The 13344-nt window shown below is 38.8% G+C and overlaps 1 protein-coding gene across 1 annotated transcript in view; it reads right to left on the bottom strand.

The window, feature by feature from the left end:
- The window catches only part of DIAPH2 (diaphanous related formin 2), a 184671-nt gene that overhangs the window by 58854 nt on the left and 112473 nt on the right, over nucleotides 1-13344 (bottom strand). The window contains exons 25-26 of the mRNA XM_058848183.1: nucleotides 12649-12814; nucleotides 4767-4902 (exon numbers count right to left, since the gene is read on the bottom strand). Of these exons, the coding sequence (XP_058704166.1) occupies nucleotides 4767-4902; nucleotides 12649-12814 (302 nt within the window). The remainder of the gene's footprint in view (nucleotides 1-4766; nucleotides 4903-12648; nucleotides 12815-13344) is intronic.

The raw sequence follows: 13344 nt of genomic DNA, 5'->3' as shown, positions 1-13344 counted from the left end.
CTGAGATGCACATATTTTTATTTATTGGGAGAAAATGTTCCAATGCTCAAGGTCTGCTGGGGCTTCACTGAGAGGCCCCTGGAGCCTCTTCCTGCCAGGACCACACCTAAAAGAGGCAGAAATGTGAATTATCTGGAACAAATGGGAAGAGGTTGCCCTGGGTGGGAAGGAGAAAATTGTGCAGCTCACCAAAAAAAAAACCAACCCAAAAACCCCCATGTGAAACCTCACTAATTACACCTGGCAATAAAATCCTGCTCCAGTTCAAAGGCAACATTTAAGGCACAGCACTGAGCTGCTTTTAATTTCTGTGAGGAGCAGAACGAAACCATCAATGCTTTTGCCATGGTTAATAATTTCCTTTAAAAAGTTCCTTATAATTGAACAACTGCTCTAACATTTCAGGGGAAAAAAGAAGTTTTGGGAACACATTTTGAGGAAAGGAGAGTTCTTACACATTCTTGATCACTTTTTACTTTTTTTTTTTAATATTGCTGATGGTTTTGACTGGGATAGAGTTAATTTTCTTCAGAGCAGCTGGTGTGGGGCTGTGTTTTGGAACTGGAAACAGATTTGATAATTCAGGGGGGTTTTCCTCATCACTGAGCAGCCCTTACAGAGCCAAGGGTTTTCTGCTCCTCACCCCATCCCACCCTGATTCCTGAACCAATTTTCAATGTCCCCCCACTAAAGCTGATCAACAATTATCTCTGAAATGCTTTTTAACATTGTAAGTTCTACAAAGTATCAGCTGTTATACAGCAGTTACATTGAGATAAACAAAATTCTGGCTGCTTTCAAAATTAATAACAGTACCTACTGTTTGAAACACAAATAATTTCTCTAAGGAAAGGCTGAATTTGCACAGAAAACTCCCTGAAGTTACCACTTGCTACTGTTCAGTAAATAGTCCCCAAGAAACCTGCTTTTAAGAGAAAAGAATGCAATTTTTCTTTCTTCCCTGCAATTATCCCAATCACAGATTTGTCAGTATAATAATTTTTCCCCCCTGATAAACTCAATCAGAAGGCACCATATGAGCCATCTTCATTATCAAAACCAAATTTTTCCAGAGCAAAACATTTAAAGGTGAGATTAAATTTCAAGCTGTAATTTCTTTCTAACTTGCTGTCCATTCTCACATCCATTTCCATTTCTCCTGAGCTCTTTCTGCCCCATTTAGCAGCAGTTCAGGAATTCTGACACTCACCCCATTCTCAAAACATCTTTAAACTCCTGCACAAACAGATCTTACAAAGTTTTTTAGCAATTCCTGCAGAAATGCTCTGAAGAGGAAAACTCAGAGCTCATCCTGGTTCTGTAGATGTTCACCTTTAAGCATTAATGCAAAGCTCAATCTATTTTTTTGTTCTTTGAATCTCAGGTTTCGGGAGGTGTGAGGCATATTCAAACAGACCATCGACATCAATATGAAAAATAATGACTTCCCAAAGGAATTTGAACATTTGCCTCATTGACATCCAGCACCACAAACTAATAATCTTTAAAATGTAAATAAGACCAGAGTTTTTACCTCTCAGGTACCCCATGCAATCAGCAGCCAGTACAGAAACTCAAAAAGACATTTACAAAATAACATGTAACTCGTAATAAGCTTAGAATGGATTTGTGTTTATGCCAAAGGACGTGGAAGGAAGACAAACCAACCAGAAAAGCAGAGAATCATTAGAAAACCACAGCAAAAGCAACCTCTGGAATTATACCCTGCACCAGTGAAATGAAACCCAGAACTCCTGCTCACACTAGAACAAAGCAGTGTGAATAAAACCAGGAAATCTTTTATGGGAAAAGCAGGAATATCCATCAACCTCCAGCACAGACCTTCACCTGCATTAGCTTCATCTGCACTAGGGGAGGATGTTCCTCTGTCTTCAAAACAATTAATTCAACCCTAATTGGGACTGAGAAAGCTCATTCAGCTTTTTACCCGAATACTGGTGGTTAAAAGGTGCTTTTAATTGCCATAGTAATCAGATATAATGAAGAGCAAAACTGTTTCTGATTAAATAACATTTGCATCAGAATTGCTGTTAGACACTCTGCAGCTCCCAGGAAGCTGAATTCCCCAATTCTTTTTCTCTCCCTACTTCAGAAGCAAAGCTGTAAGAATTTTGCAGATGTTGAATCAGATGGAAGTCATGACAGACTTCTCCTCCAAATTCACCTCCCATAAGGAGAGAGAATTATTCATGATCTGAGCTGTGAAACTTCTGTAGGTGTGTGCACAAGGCACAAACCTTTCTGTGCCTCCAAACCTCACTAGGAAACCTGGACTTTTCACCTAATGCTACCAATCTTGATGGCTTTTTGCGATATTCATCTTTATAGGGTTTTTTTTTTAAATATTTTTCCATTCATCTTTAAACATTTTGGCATGTTCAGCAGGTTTTTTATCAGTTTGAATGCAGTGTTTATGGGCAGCTCAGTTACACAAAGCACAAAACCACCAGACTGAGTAAAGTGGCCTTTGAAACTCTGGCAAAGTCTGAGTTACCTCATCACCAGGAAATATTCAGAACAGCTCTTAATTCTGGCCACACTCTGGATTTCTACAGTTACACCAAGAAACAGATATTAATTGTAAGTTAATTAATTATAACTAACCTAATCTGGATTTTCCAGTGACCCTAAAAAAGTGCTCACTGAATAGTCAGAAAACAGGGAAAAATACTTATTATTATAATACTTATTATAGAGCTGCCAAGAAGCTGGAAAATGCAGGAAGCCAATTGCTCTGAGCTCAAAGGCTGCAGCACTGAGATCAAATTTGACTCTGGGAGATGCAGAGGAAGAGCTGAGAGGGGGTGAGGTTAAAATGAGCCTTTGGGTGAAAATCACCTTGTCCAAGTGACAGCTTGAGAGGACATCTGCTCCTTCCCCTAAGTCTGCTGTGTCACATTCACTTAGACAAATTTACAAAATATTTATATAAGCAGCAGTGAGCACACAGAAGTAGCTGCATCAAGAAAAAAAATCAGTTATTTGGTAAAATTAGTCAATTGAATTTCAATGTCATGGAATGCAGTGGGGATGGAGGTTTAGCCCTCCTCCTACCACAGCAGCAGAGTTGTAATAAGTGAAATGGATATTTTAAAATATTTACAAATTGGGAAAAAAAAGTATTTTAGAAGTATTAAACTGACTTTGTGTCACAGGTTTTCAAACATCAGTTATTTAAGTGGCACTTTTGGTGCATTGGGGCATGTAAAGACATTCATATATTTGCATTTTCATTAAGAGGGGACTACAACACAAAATTAAACTTTAGTTGTATCATTTAATAGGAAAAGACTTCCATGATGGAAAGCAAAATGCTGCCAGTGAGGCATCTCACGAGAGTGGTGCCCCCTCACCTGCTGGAAAAGGATGCAGAAAAACGAAGGTGCTGCTCTCAGGACTGAGCTGAGGCAATTTTGGAAGTTGGAACTTCAGGCTGAGAGCTCCAGCCCTTAACCACAGCCCAAATCACTGACAACAGCATCCAAGTGTTCCAGCATTTCCACTCCTTACAACAGCTCACAAAACATCCTGGCTGGCATTGTCTGGAGTGCTGGCTCAAACAAACAAAACAAACCCTCCTGGGAGGGTGATGAAGGGATATTGAGCTGGTTCTTACCCCACTCACAGAAAAGTGCTGCCATTTTTTATTCTCAGGTGGCAGATATTAAAGAAATATTAATCATATGCTTGAAAGAATGGATTAGAAAAGTCTCCTTAGAAACCTTCACTGGTTTAACTTCACAAAGGAAATGTATTTATGCATCCCCTGTGTTTAAATTTTACATTTTGTTTATAGCTATACTGAAATTAGACTAATCTTTAAATGATCTGATAATAGAGTTGTCATCCACAGAAAAGAGTTTCTGCTACAGAATATTCCATGCAGAGTCAGTGCCAGTTCAAGCAAGGCCAAAGATAACAGGATTTGTGTTCCCATTGCAGCATTTTCCCCTGTTAAATGGATAACAAGGACAGGTGTTTTTATAGCTGGGTCAGATTAGCAGATTAACACAAACTCATAGAAACTGAACAAAAACCTGCAAGTAATCTCTTCCCTAAATCCAATTTTACCTCTATTTCCTTCTGGAGCCAGGTAAAGAATCAAGGCTCTATTTTACAACCTTCTGGAAATGTGCAGAGCATCAATCTCAAACCCACCCCATTCCTTCTGTTTCCTGCCTTGCTCTCTCTCCTCCTGTGAAACTCAAGATTCTCCCAGCTGACAAACTCAGCACATTGCTTTTTATCCTGCTGAAATGGCACTCTGTACTCAGGCTCCGAGCTCAACTAGATTCTCCAGCTCCTAATAGGACTACTGGGAGAACATCCATTCTACCCCAGACCCCCAAACCCAAAAATAATGACATTAATTGCCACAATGCCTTGATTATAGAGATGTTTACAGAATGGAATTAACAACAAAGCAAGGGAGATGCTTCTTCTCAGAAGTCAATCCTTAAGAAAAAAAATAATCAATTAAGTGCTACAAATGCAAAAAAGCCAATAATTCACAACAAAATGCCTCAAAATGAACATTACACCCATTAAGTGGCAGAAATGGGATGACATGAGCAGGTAGGCTGAAACAAAACAGAATTTTCCATTTTGAAAAGTGAACTTACTCCAGCTTTCGGAACAGCCAGCAAGTATTGCTCATATTGATGAGGAATAGCCTTCAGTTTATTACTCCTGACTTGGTTTTGCCTTTTTTAATGATAATCTCTCAGCCAAAAACTCTGCCTTACCTTTGTTCATATCAATCAACTGCTGCTTCTTCTTCTGTCTCTCCAGCCTCTCGCGCTCTGCCTTCTCCTTGGCCAGCTTGGCTCTCTTGGTTTTCTCCTCCAATTCTCTTCTTTTGTTGTTTTCTTTTAATGCCTCCTGCATTAGAGGAAATGAATATCAGTGTCTGTACTCTGAGGAAAACCAAAATAACCTGGTTTGCACAGATATTGTGTTTATATGAAATGAGAGGAGAGAAAAAAAAAAACAGGGACTTGTCCCAAAACTTGGAGCACCCTCAGAAATCCTGGAGGGAACAAAATGTGCCACATTATTTGTACACATCAGAATTATTGACCAGAGCAGTGGAAACTGAAATAGCTTTGCATTTATGATGAAGGGGAAAAAAAACTTTTTTCAGCAGCAAAATGTTTGTATTTTTCCCTAATAAGATTGCAAGGCTGCCTTACACCTGTGCCATGCTCTTAGGAGGGATGAGTGGGGAGGAAGCCAAGGTTCCACTATGATTGAAATTCAATTACAAGTGACTGAAACTCAGGTGCTAAAATTTAAATACAATTCATCAATATTTTTTGTTGAAATAGCCAGTCTGGATGACTAAAATACAGAAGAAATGGAAAACAGCTTTATTTTTAGATCATGACTAAAAAGTCTCTGAGGTAGCAGCTTATGCAGAGTAGCAAATTAAAAATCCAAAACTCCCAAAATACAGAACATTCATTCAAGCAAGGGGCAGCATGTTTCAGTGAGCCATTCCAGGGCTTTCCTGAGGTCACACACCACAACCCAGCCCTGGTTTGCAGAGACTCTGGACACCAGGTGCTGCACCAACAACTGCACTCCTGCCCCACCCAGAACACCCAAAACTCCTTTTCTTTCAGAAATAAGGGAACTAAGGGGCAAACCCAATGTCCAAACCCCTCTGCTTTTGGACAGTTCTGTTCCTGCACATTCAGATTTTATTCTGCTGCAGCTTCCCAGGCTGTAGTGGAAGGAAACACCCCCAGTCTTGGGAGATAAAGCAAATATGAATTGTCATGGCTGTGCTGGAAGCTCAGCAGCCACTGACAAACTGGGATTAGAGCACAGATTCCATCACTTTTACTGCCAGGACTGAACTAAACAAACTCTAGAGTTATTTAATCTGAAAATTCTCTTTCAGCTCAACTGTACGAGTTCTAGCTGAAGGAAGATTCTGTGGAAATTCAGGCTGCACTTCATAAAACACAATGGATACCAATGGTGATTAGAAAAAACCAAAAATCCATTCAAAATAAAGGTTTAAACTGCTTGAAGAACAGCAAGGTAACAAAGTACTGATAATTCTGTGTGGATTTATCTACACCCCTGGAATATGCTGGCTTGTTCTTACCCTGCATCAGGCAGTTGGACTCTTAACCATTCCATATTTGCCCTGTCATTTACTGCTATACATTTAGTCAGATGAAAGCTGGAAATAAATCACTGGCAAGAAAATACTCCCACCTCTATCAAAGGCAGTGCAGAAAGCAAAATAAATCTATACTCATCTATATTTATAAACATACTTTAGATTTGAATTAACATTGCTAACAAATTTGATCACGGTTTCTCAAAACTGACTGATGATTAATGTAAATAAAGAGAATTTTGACCCAGGTGTACAGTGGTTTCTCTACAGCATTTGCTCTGCCTGAATTATATCAATCCTTTCAGTTTCATTTTCTACAGTTCTACTGCCAAGGGTTATTTTTCTCTCTCAAGGCATGATTTTATACTTCCCCAGACCTCTTCTCTCCCAAACTTTTGAGTTGCAGTGGATTTCTTCTAATACAGAGCAGTGCTATTCCAGATTAACAGGTTTTTTTCCAACTTTCAAATGCCAGTGATTTTTTTGTTTTACAGTCTTAATTACCTGAAAAGGTAAAGATCAGTTTGAAGGCTGAAAAAAAAAATAAAAAATAAAGCTGTGTAATTGGCATTGCTTTTAAAAAGTAATAAAAATCAGGAGTTTTGTTACTGCAATGTAGCTCCACACAGAACTCACTGCTGTTCATAGGGATCTACCACACAACTGAACTTATTCTGCAATTAAAACTAAACTAATCTGACAGTTATAAATCAGACAAAGAAGCAATCCTCTGGTAAGAATAAAAGCCTTCTCAGCTGCTTTAGAACACATTTTGGATGTACTCATCTAGATGTTCTTCTGAAAACACGCAAGTGCATGCAGAAAGGGAAATAACTTTTGAGTGAATCTCAGCAGACAGAAATATTTAAATGCCTAAAACCCTTTTACTGACTTGCTTTTCACGACCCTTTGTTATTTTGGTTGGTGCATAAGGGCAAGCAGTTTTGCTAATTCAACAGCAAATTAAAAGTTAGAGAAAGTTTGAGTGTGGGTTTGCTTTGTTATAATAAAAAGAAAACCGAATTATTGTCTCTCTTAGCAGAGATCTAGATTCAGGAAGGAATATTATCTCTTTTTAAGTGAGTTAGTTGAAGAAGCACACAGTTTGATGTTCCCCCTTGTGTTTATTAGGATTCACTGAAGTGCAGCTCTGGTACTCAGCACTGCCAGTTTACAGCTTGGCTTCCTTAAGAAGCAAATAAAAAATTAATGCATCTCTTGCATTCTGTACATATCTTAAGTTTTGACAGACAAACATATTCACACATCGACACTGTTGTAAATAGGCTCTGGGAGGTAAATTATTAAAAACAAGAAGAAAGAAAACAAACTGTAAGGCACAAATCTCTCTGGATATTAAAGATGCAGCTGGCTACAAAGCGGTCATGCACCAATAATGAGGGCTGCCTCTCATCCCTCAGGCCTCCCCCAAATTTGCCTTGCAACTGCAAAATATGTCAGCTGAAGTTCCAGCAAAATAATCTGCTTGGGTCATAAATCGTTAGGAACGACAAACTCAGATTAACTGGAAATTAATCTACAGCAATTCAGAGTTAAAGCACAGCAGACTGAGCAATCAGTTCACATGTAAAGGGAAGATGTTTCATGGGTGTTCCTCGGAGGATAACACATTTAAATACATTGTTATCCCCACGAAAATAATGGAAAAGAGATGTAAGGAGCTGGTATTAACCAGGAGCAGACAAATTGAATTGCTGCTGGCAGAGAGGCTTTGGGACAGGGGCTCCTGCAGCAGTGACACCAATGTCACCCTGCCAAGGGCAGCTGCTGAGAGAGAGGGGTTTGCTGCTGGCATGCAGAAACACTTCCAAGTGCCCAGGCAGAAGAGGCTTGCAGTGATTGCTAAACCAAATTTCACACTAGCAGTGAAAAGCTGCATGGTATCACTTAATTACTGAGGTGTGTCAGTTGGAATCATTATTCAGTAGCCCTTGAGTGGACAGGTTTGGGTCTGTTTTTCCAGCTCCCTTCAGTCAATATTTGGAAACCACACACACACACCTCATTCAGGGTATTCCTGACAGAGCCACAGAGCTGAAGTGCTCACACAAAAACAAAACTGTGTCGTTGTCTTTACAAAAAACCACACAACCTGAAAAGCCCAGGATAACAAATGGGGTCTGTTTGGGTACAACCCTAAAAGAGAAACCAAGGCCCAGGGCAGACCAATTATTGTTTTGTTCCAAAAGCAATCTCTGTGGATCAGGGAAGAGACAAATCAATGTTTTGGCACATCATCGTGTGAGCACAATCCTTTAGACCATTTAACAAAAATTCATTCTAAGGGAAGTCTGAAAGAACTGTTCACACACGAGCCTGAATCCTTTTTTAATAGCAGCACCTTGAATGTGATGTGCTGAGATGCTTCAAAGTTTCTGGGTAGAAATTCTTGAGGGATTTTACAAGAGACTGTGAGAATTACACATGCTGTAGCATATAAAGACACAATGTAATTAAATAACAGAATAAAAAGGCCTGGGTTGGAAAGACTTTGCAGATTTCCCCCAAGACAGGGTTGGTGGAAGGAAGCAGTGCAGAGGGTGTGTGGCATTACCCTGCAAGGAAATAACAAATGTGAATAAAGCAGCACTGAAGGGACATGCTCACACAGCTGCAGTTTTTTATCCTGAGGTTTCCTGCACCTTCCACTTGATGCTTCCCTCTGTGCCCTGCCAGGATTATCCAGCTCCATCAGCCTGCTGGGATTCTCCTCAACGTGCTAAGCAAGCAAATGTGAACTTAAGGAAGTGGATGAGCTGTAATTTACTCCAACATCAGCAGGCTAAATGAAGCTGCAATAATGCAGTGATCAATCTGAAATCACAATTAAGACAAATGCGGATTCCAATTATCAAATTAACCCAACAGGATTTAGGAACAAACAGAATGATGAGACTGAGATTATACGTGTGAAACAAAGATGAGGAGATTTCAGAGAAGTCAGGTTCATTCTCTGGCAGGAGCTTTTCAGAAATATTCAAGTGCAGATGTTGGCATCTGCAGCCTGCACACAACATCTGGGGGAGGGTCTCTTCTGGACTTGGGATCAGGGGACACTCTGAGCAGGAAATGAAGTCACAGCTCCACAAGAGCTTTTCAACAGCTTGAGCTCTGCCTCAGCCAAAATCCCAAACTATGGGATATTGAGGATTCAAAATCCTCATTTAAATATCAAAAATGTCCAAAGATAATGCCTGGAAATAATGACATTTCTCAGTTGGACTCACTGCTACCAGCACTGAATATAAAACAAAAAAAACCCAAATAAAACAAACAAAAAAAATTAAAGAAAACTTAAATCCTGTTCCTTTCAAGATCAGGAAATTTAAGGTCAAGGTTTCCTCTGGACTCTATAATTTTTGGAAATATTCTTTAATCAGTGGCATCTCTACCCTGAAATATGACATAAAGCGCTTTTACCCCAAGCACAAAGGCAACCACCTCAACAGAGGAGCAATCTAGGTCAGAACAAAATCCCAACTCCATCCAGCCAGTTATTGCTACACCTGCCAACACAGTCTACTTGAACTCAGTTTAATTCCTTTTATTATTAGTTATTTTTACACCTTTTGGGGAGCTTCCAAGAGAAATGCCATCCTTGTGTTTTACATCATGAATAAAGCACTTACCCAGCAGCACTAACCCCTGGTGAATAAAGCTGAGCTACTCCTCCCATGTGAATTCCACCACCTGCATCCTTTCCTAGCCTGCCCCTAATTCCTGCCTTCTTCAGGATAATGATTAAAACCTATTCTGCTCAGCACTAGCTGGATGCACAGACTCAGATGAGAAATTAGAGAGCTTACAAAAGGTTTGTATTTGGGGTTTGGGGCGGGGGGAGGAAGGGCTTGCTGGATATTGCCTGTTAATAAGGACAGTGGTTCACTTCTGGTACCACCTCTTGGGAAATTTCGCTGAAGAAAATACTTCTTGCTCATTATTCTTTATTTTTTCCCAGCTTCCTGCTAGCTGGAAACTGTTATCTTTCAGGCTGCATTAAAGAACTCTTACTTTTTAGGCAGAAGGGATGAAGTGTATTCCCAGACAAATAACCAGAGAGAACAATGAATAAATAGAGCCTTTCTTTTAAAGCACTCCTGAATTACAAACTCAATTTATGAGTTCGAAAGCTGGGAATTTAGCCTGACTATGCATTGTATTTCACAGTAAATCAGATGTTTATTATGTATTTATTTATGTATTGTTTATTCATTGAGTTATATTACTGTAGCAAATGACCTGCTGCATTCTAGGGACATTTCAAAAAAAGCCACCACGAAAAAACACTCCTGAGTCACAGAGCTTGAAACTTACTTTGAAGCAAGTTATAAAGAAAAGAATATTAGGAAGAAGGAAAGGTCTTACAGGTACATTTCTACTCCACTGAATCCACTGCGGTAAAAACTGGTTTTTATGAAGGCAACACAAGAGATGTCTGGTCCTGTCTGGTCCAGGGCATCAATCTTACAAAATCCTGAAGCCCAGAGTAGTGGCCACCAATAAAAAGTGTTCAGTTTGCTGATCATTTCATGTGCCTCCTCATTTTGGGGAGATTTTCACTTTGTGGATGTTGCACTGGGGGCACACAGCAGCCATCAATCAACACCAGGGCTGATACAAAAGGAAAATTTATTTCACTGGTGTTTTACCAAGCCCATCTCTCATTCTGCCACCTGATGAGTTCCTCACATCTGCTTAAATACAGGATGAAACTGGAACACAACCCTTCTTCTCTGGGACATTTATAATGGACTTCAAGATTTAATTCCTTATTCAAAGAGCTGCATTTACACAAATGTGAGGGATGCAGTCACCACTGATAAAACTGGATCTACCAGATTAAAAAAAAAACAAAAACATCACTCCACAGAACCAAACATTTCATACAATACCCAAAAATCCCTTCTCCTGCTTCAAAAACAACTTTGTTTTTTCAGACTCAAAATTCACCTTTAAGACCATCTTCATTAAAAGGAAGCCCACAGAGCAAACAAAATTAGTAAAATCTGGGTAAGAAAAAAGGCAATTTTCCTATCTAGTGCTGAGGTCCATATTCCATAGAACTTCCACAGCACAATCAGATGGAAAAGAAGTTTATGTCCATTTACAAATGTAGGCATGACAGATTTGGTGGATGTTTTTAAATCCTCTGCCACCAACACAAACAAACACTCAGAAAGTGACAGCCTGCAAACATTCCAGGTCACTTGATACAGAGTGTGAGACTGCAAGATAAAGAACACAAATGGAAAAGAATAAACTGGCATCTTGCTCCAGGCAAATGATTAATCATTATTTGGGAAGAGCCTGATCCTTTTGGGCTTGATGTTGTATCAGGTTGAAGTTGTCTTCAAGGACAATCAAAATTTCTGTTTACTTTCAATGGGATAAAGGACTAAAAAACCTAAACAAATATTTCTTCTTTGGAGTTCTAAATATTAAAGAGAAATTATTATTATATATTATTATATATATTATTATTATATTATTATATATATATTATTAGTGGATCTTTAATTGCAAACAGGAAAAAAGAAAACCCACAACAAACCACCCCTTTTGCTACTTTTTATTCAATTTCTCTGCAGTTGACAGCTCCAGGAGAATTCACATTTTTCTTTATTCTCCAGGCTCCAGTTTGACTCCTGTTCCACTGGCAAAGGAAAATCCTGAATTACTTAATTCCTGTGATGCTCCAGCAAGGGGAAGGACTTTGGAACCTCGACACTGACCTGGCTCATGGCACAAGGAAGGGGCTTTGCTCTACAGCCACTGGCAAGAACAGAAAAGAATGCTGAACAGGAAAAAATGAACCATCAATATTCATAAAATATTTGGAATTATACTTCAGCCAATCACCAAAATATTAAGAGAAGTTTCTGGGACAGCTGAGAGAAAGCAGGGAGGTGTTAGAGCAATGTGGAGTGGACAAATTTAACACTTGTGCACACTCTAGGGAATGTTTGGAGATGTTCTCTTCCCTCACTCTTCTCTGATTGCTCCTGAATTCTTATCAGTGCTCACTACTTTTTCAAAATAGATCCCACAGGTTAAAGGAATTTCAGAGCATTTTTCTCTGGGAAAACTTCTTGCAAGCATCAAGATGCTGCAGAAAATCTTAATTCTGTTTTGTATTTTTCTACCCCTTATAGAAAAAAAATAAAATAAAATTGTTTCACTGTCAACTTTTAATGATTGCCCTGGTCCATAAAAACTGATTCATTATATTGCTAAAATATCAAATTTGGATTAAATTTGCCTCAATCTTATCCACAGTTGAGTTGTCAAGTTACACACTGGAGGACAATGACCAAAATGTAAAATAATTCTGGAAATGTTCACCCAACTTCCTGCCATGGAACAAAACACAAAATTAAGCACAACAGAAAAAATAGAAGGACAAGGAAAGAATTAAAACTGGGAGAAAAAAAAAGATATAAGAAAATATACAACATTTTACTGGTATTACTCACCAAAAACAGAGTTCTGAAGTTGCTCAGATCGCCAAAGAATTCTTCTATGCTTATTGCTTTGGGATCAAAGGTGAAGTATTCTCCCAAATTCTCATACAATTTTGTCATGTTGTTGTGCATGTTGGACAGTTTCTCATATTGCTCTCGGGCACTCTCAGCAAAGCTGTGAGCTTTTGTTAAGGAAAATGACTCAAAGCAGCACAAATAAAGGAATAAAAATAAACCCACGGTAAATAAAGGAAACAGTCCCCAGGGAAAGAGATCTCAGGACAAAGGTTCCATCTGCAAAATCTGCAGGTGCTGTTCTGCTTCCAAATATGACATTTTTATGAGTTAATATTAACAGCAATATTACTGATCTCACCATTTGATGAATTAAGATTATTAATGGCAGCAAGTTCATACCATAAATGATCCCTTTCCAACGGTGAAGATTTGCCACTGACAGAAAATACAACTTGCTCTATAAAATTTTTAAATACTGTGGCCATTTTTATTTGAAGAGATGAACAATTTTATAAAATGAATTCTATGAAAACACCCAGTGAAATTTAGTTTGCTGTGGGAATCTATGATCTCACTGCTCAAGTGAAGTCATATCCCCCACCTCACATATATTTATATGTAAAATGTGCAGAACTATCAATGACAAAATCATACAGTATGACATCTAATTCTCTTTGCCTTTTATTACAG

Source organism: Poecile atricapillus, chromosome 12, assembly GCF_030490865.1.
Source record: "Poecile atricapillus isolate bPoeAtr1 chromosome 12, bPoeAtr1.hap1, whole genome shotgun sequence".
Classification (NCBI taxonomy): domain Eukaryota; kingdom Metazoa; phylum Chordata; class Aves; order Passeriformes; family Paridae; genus Poecile; species Poecile atricapillus.
Note: the sequence above shows the minus strand (reverse complement) of the source record. Positions and strands in the feature narration are given on the sequence as shown.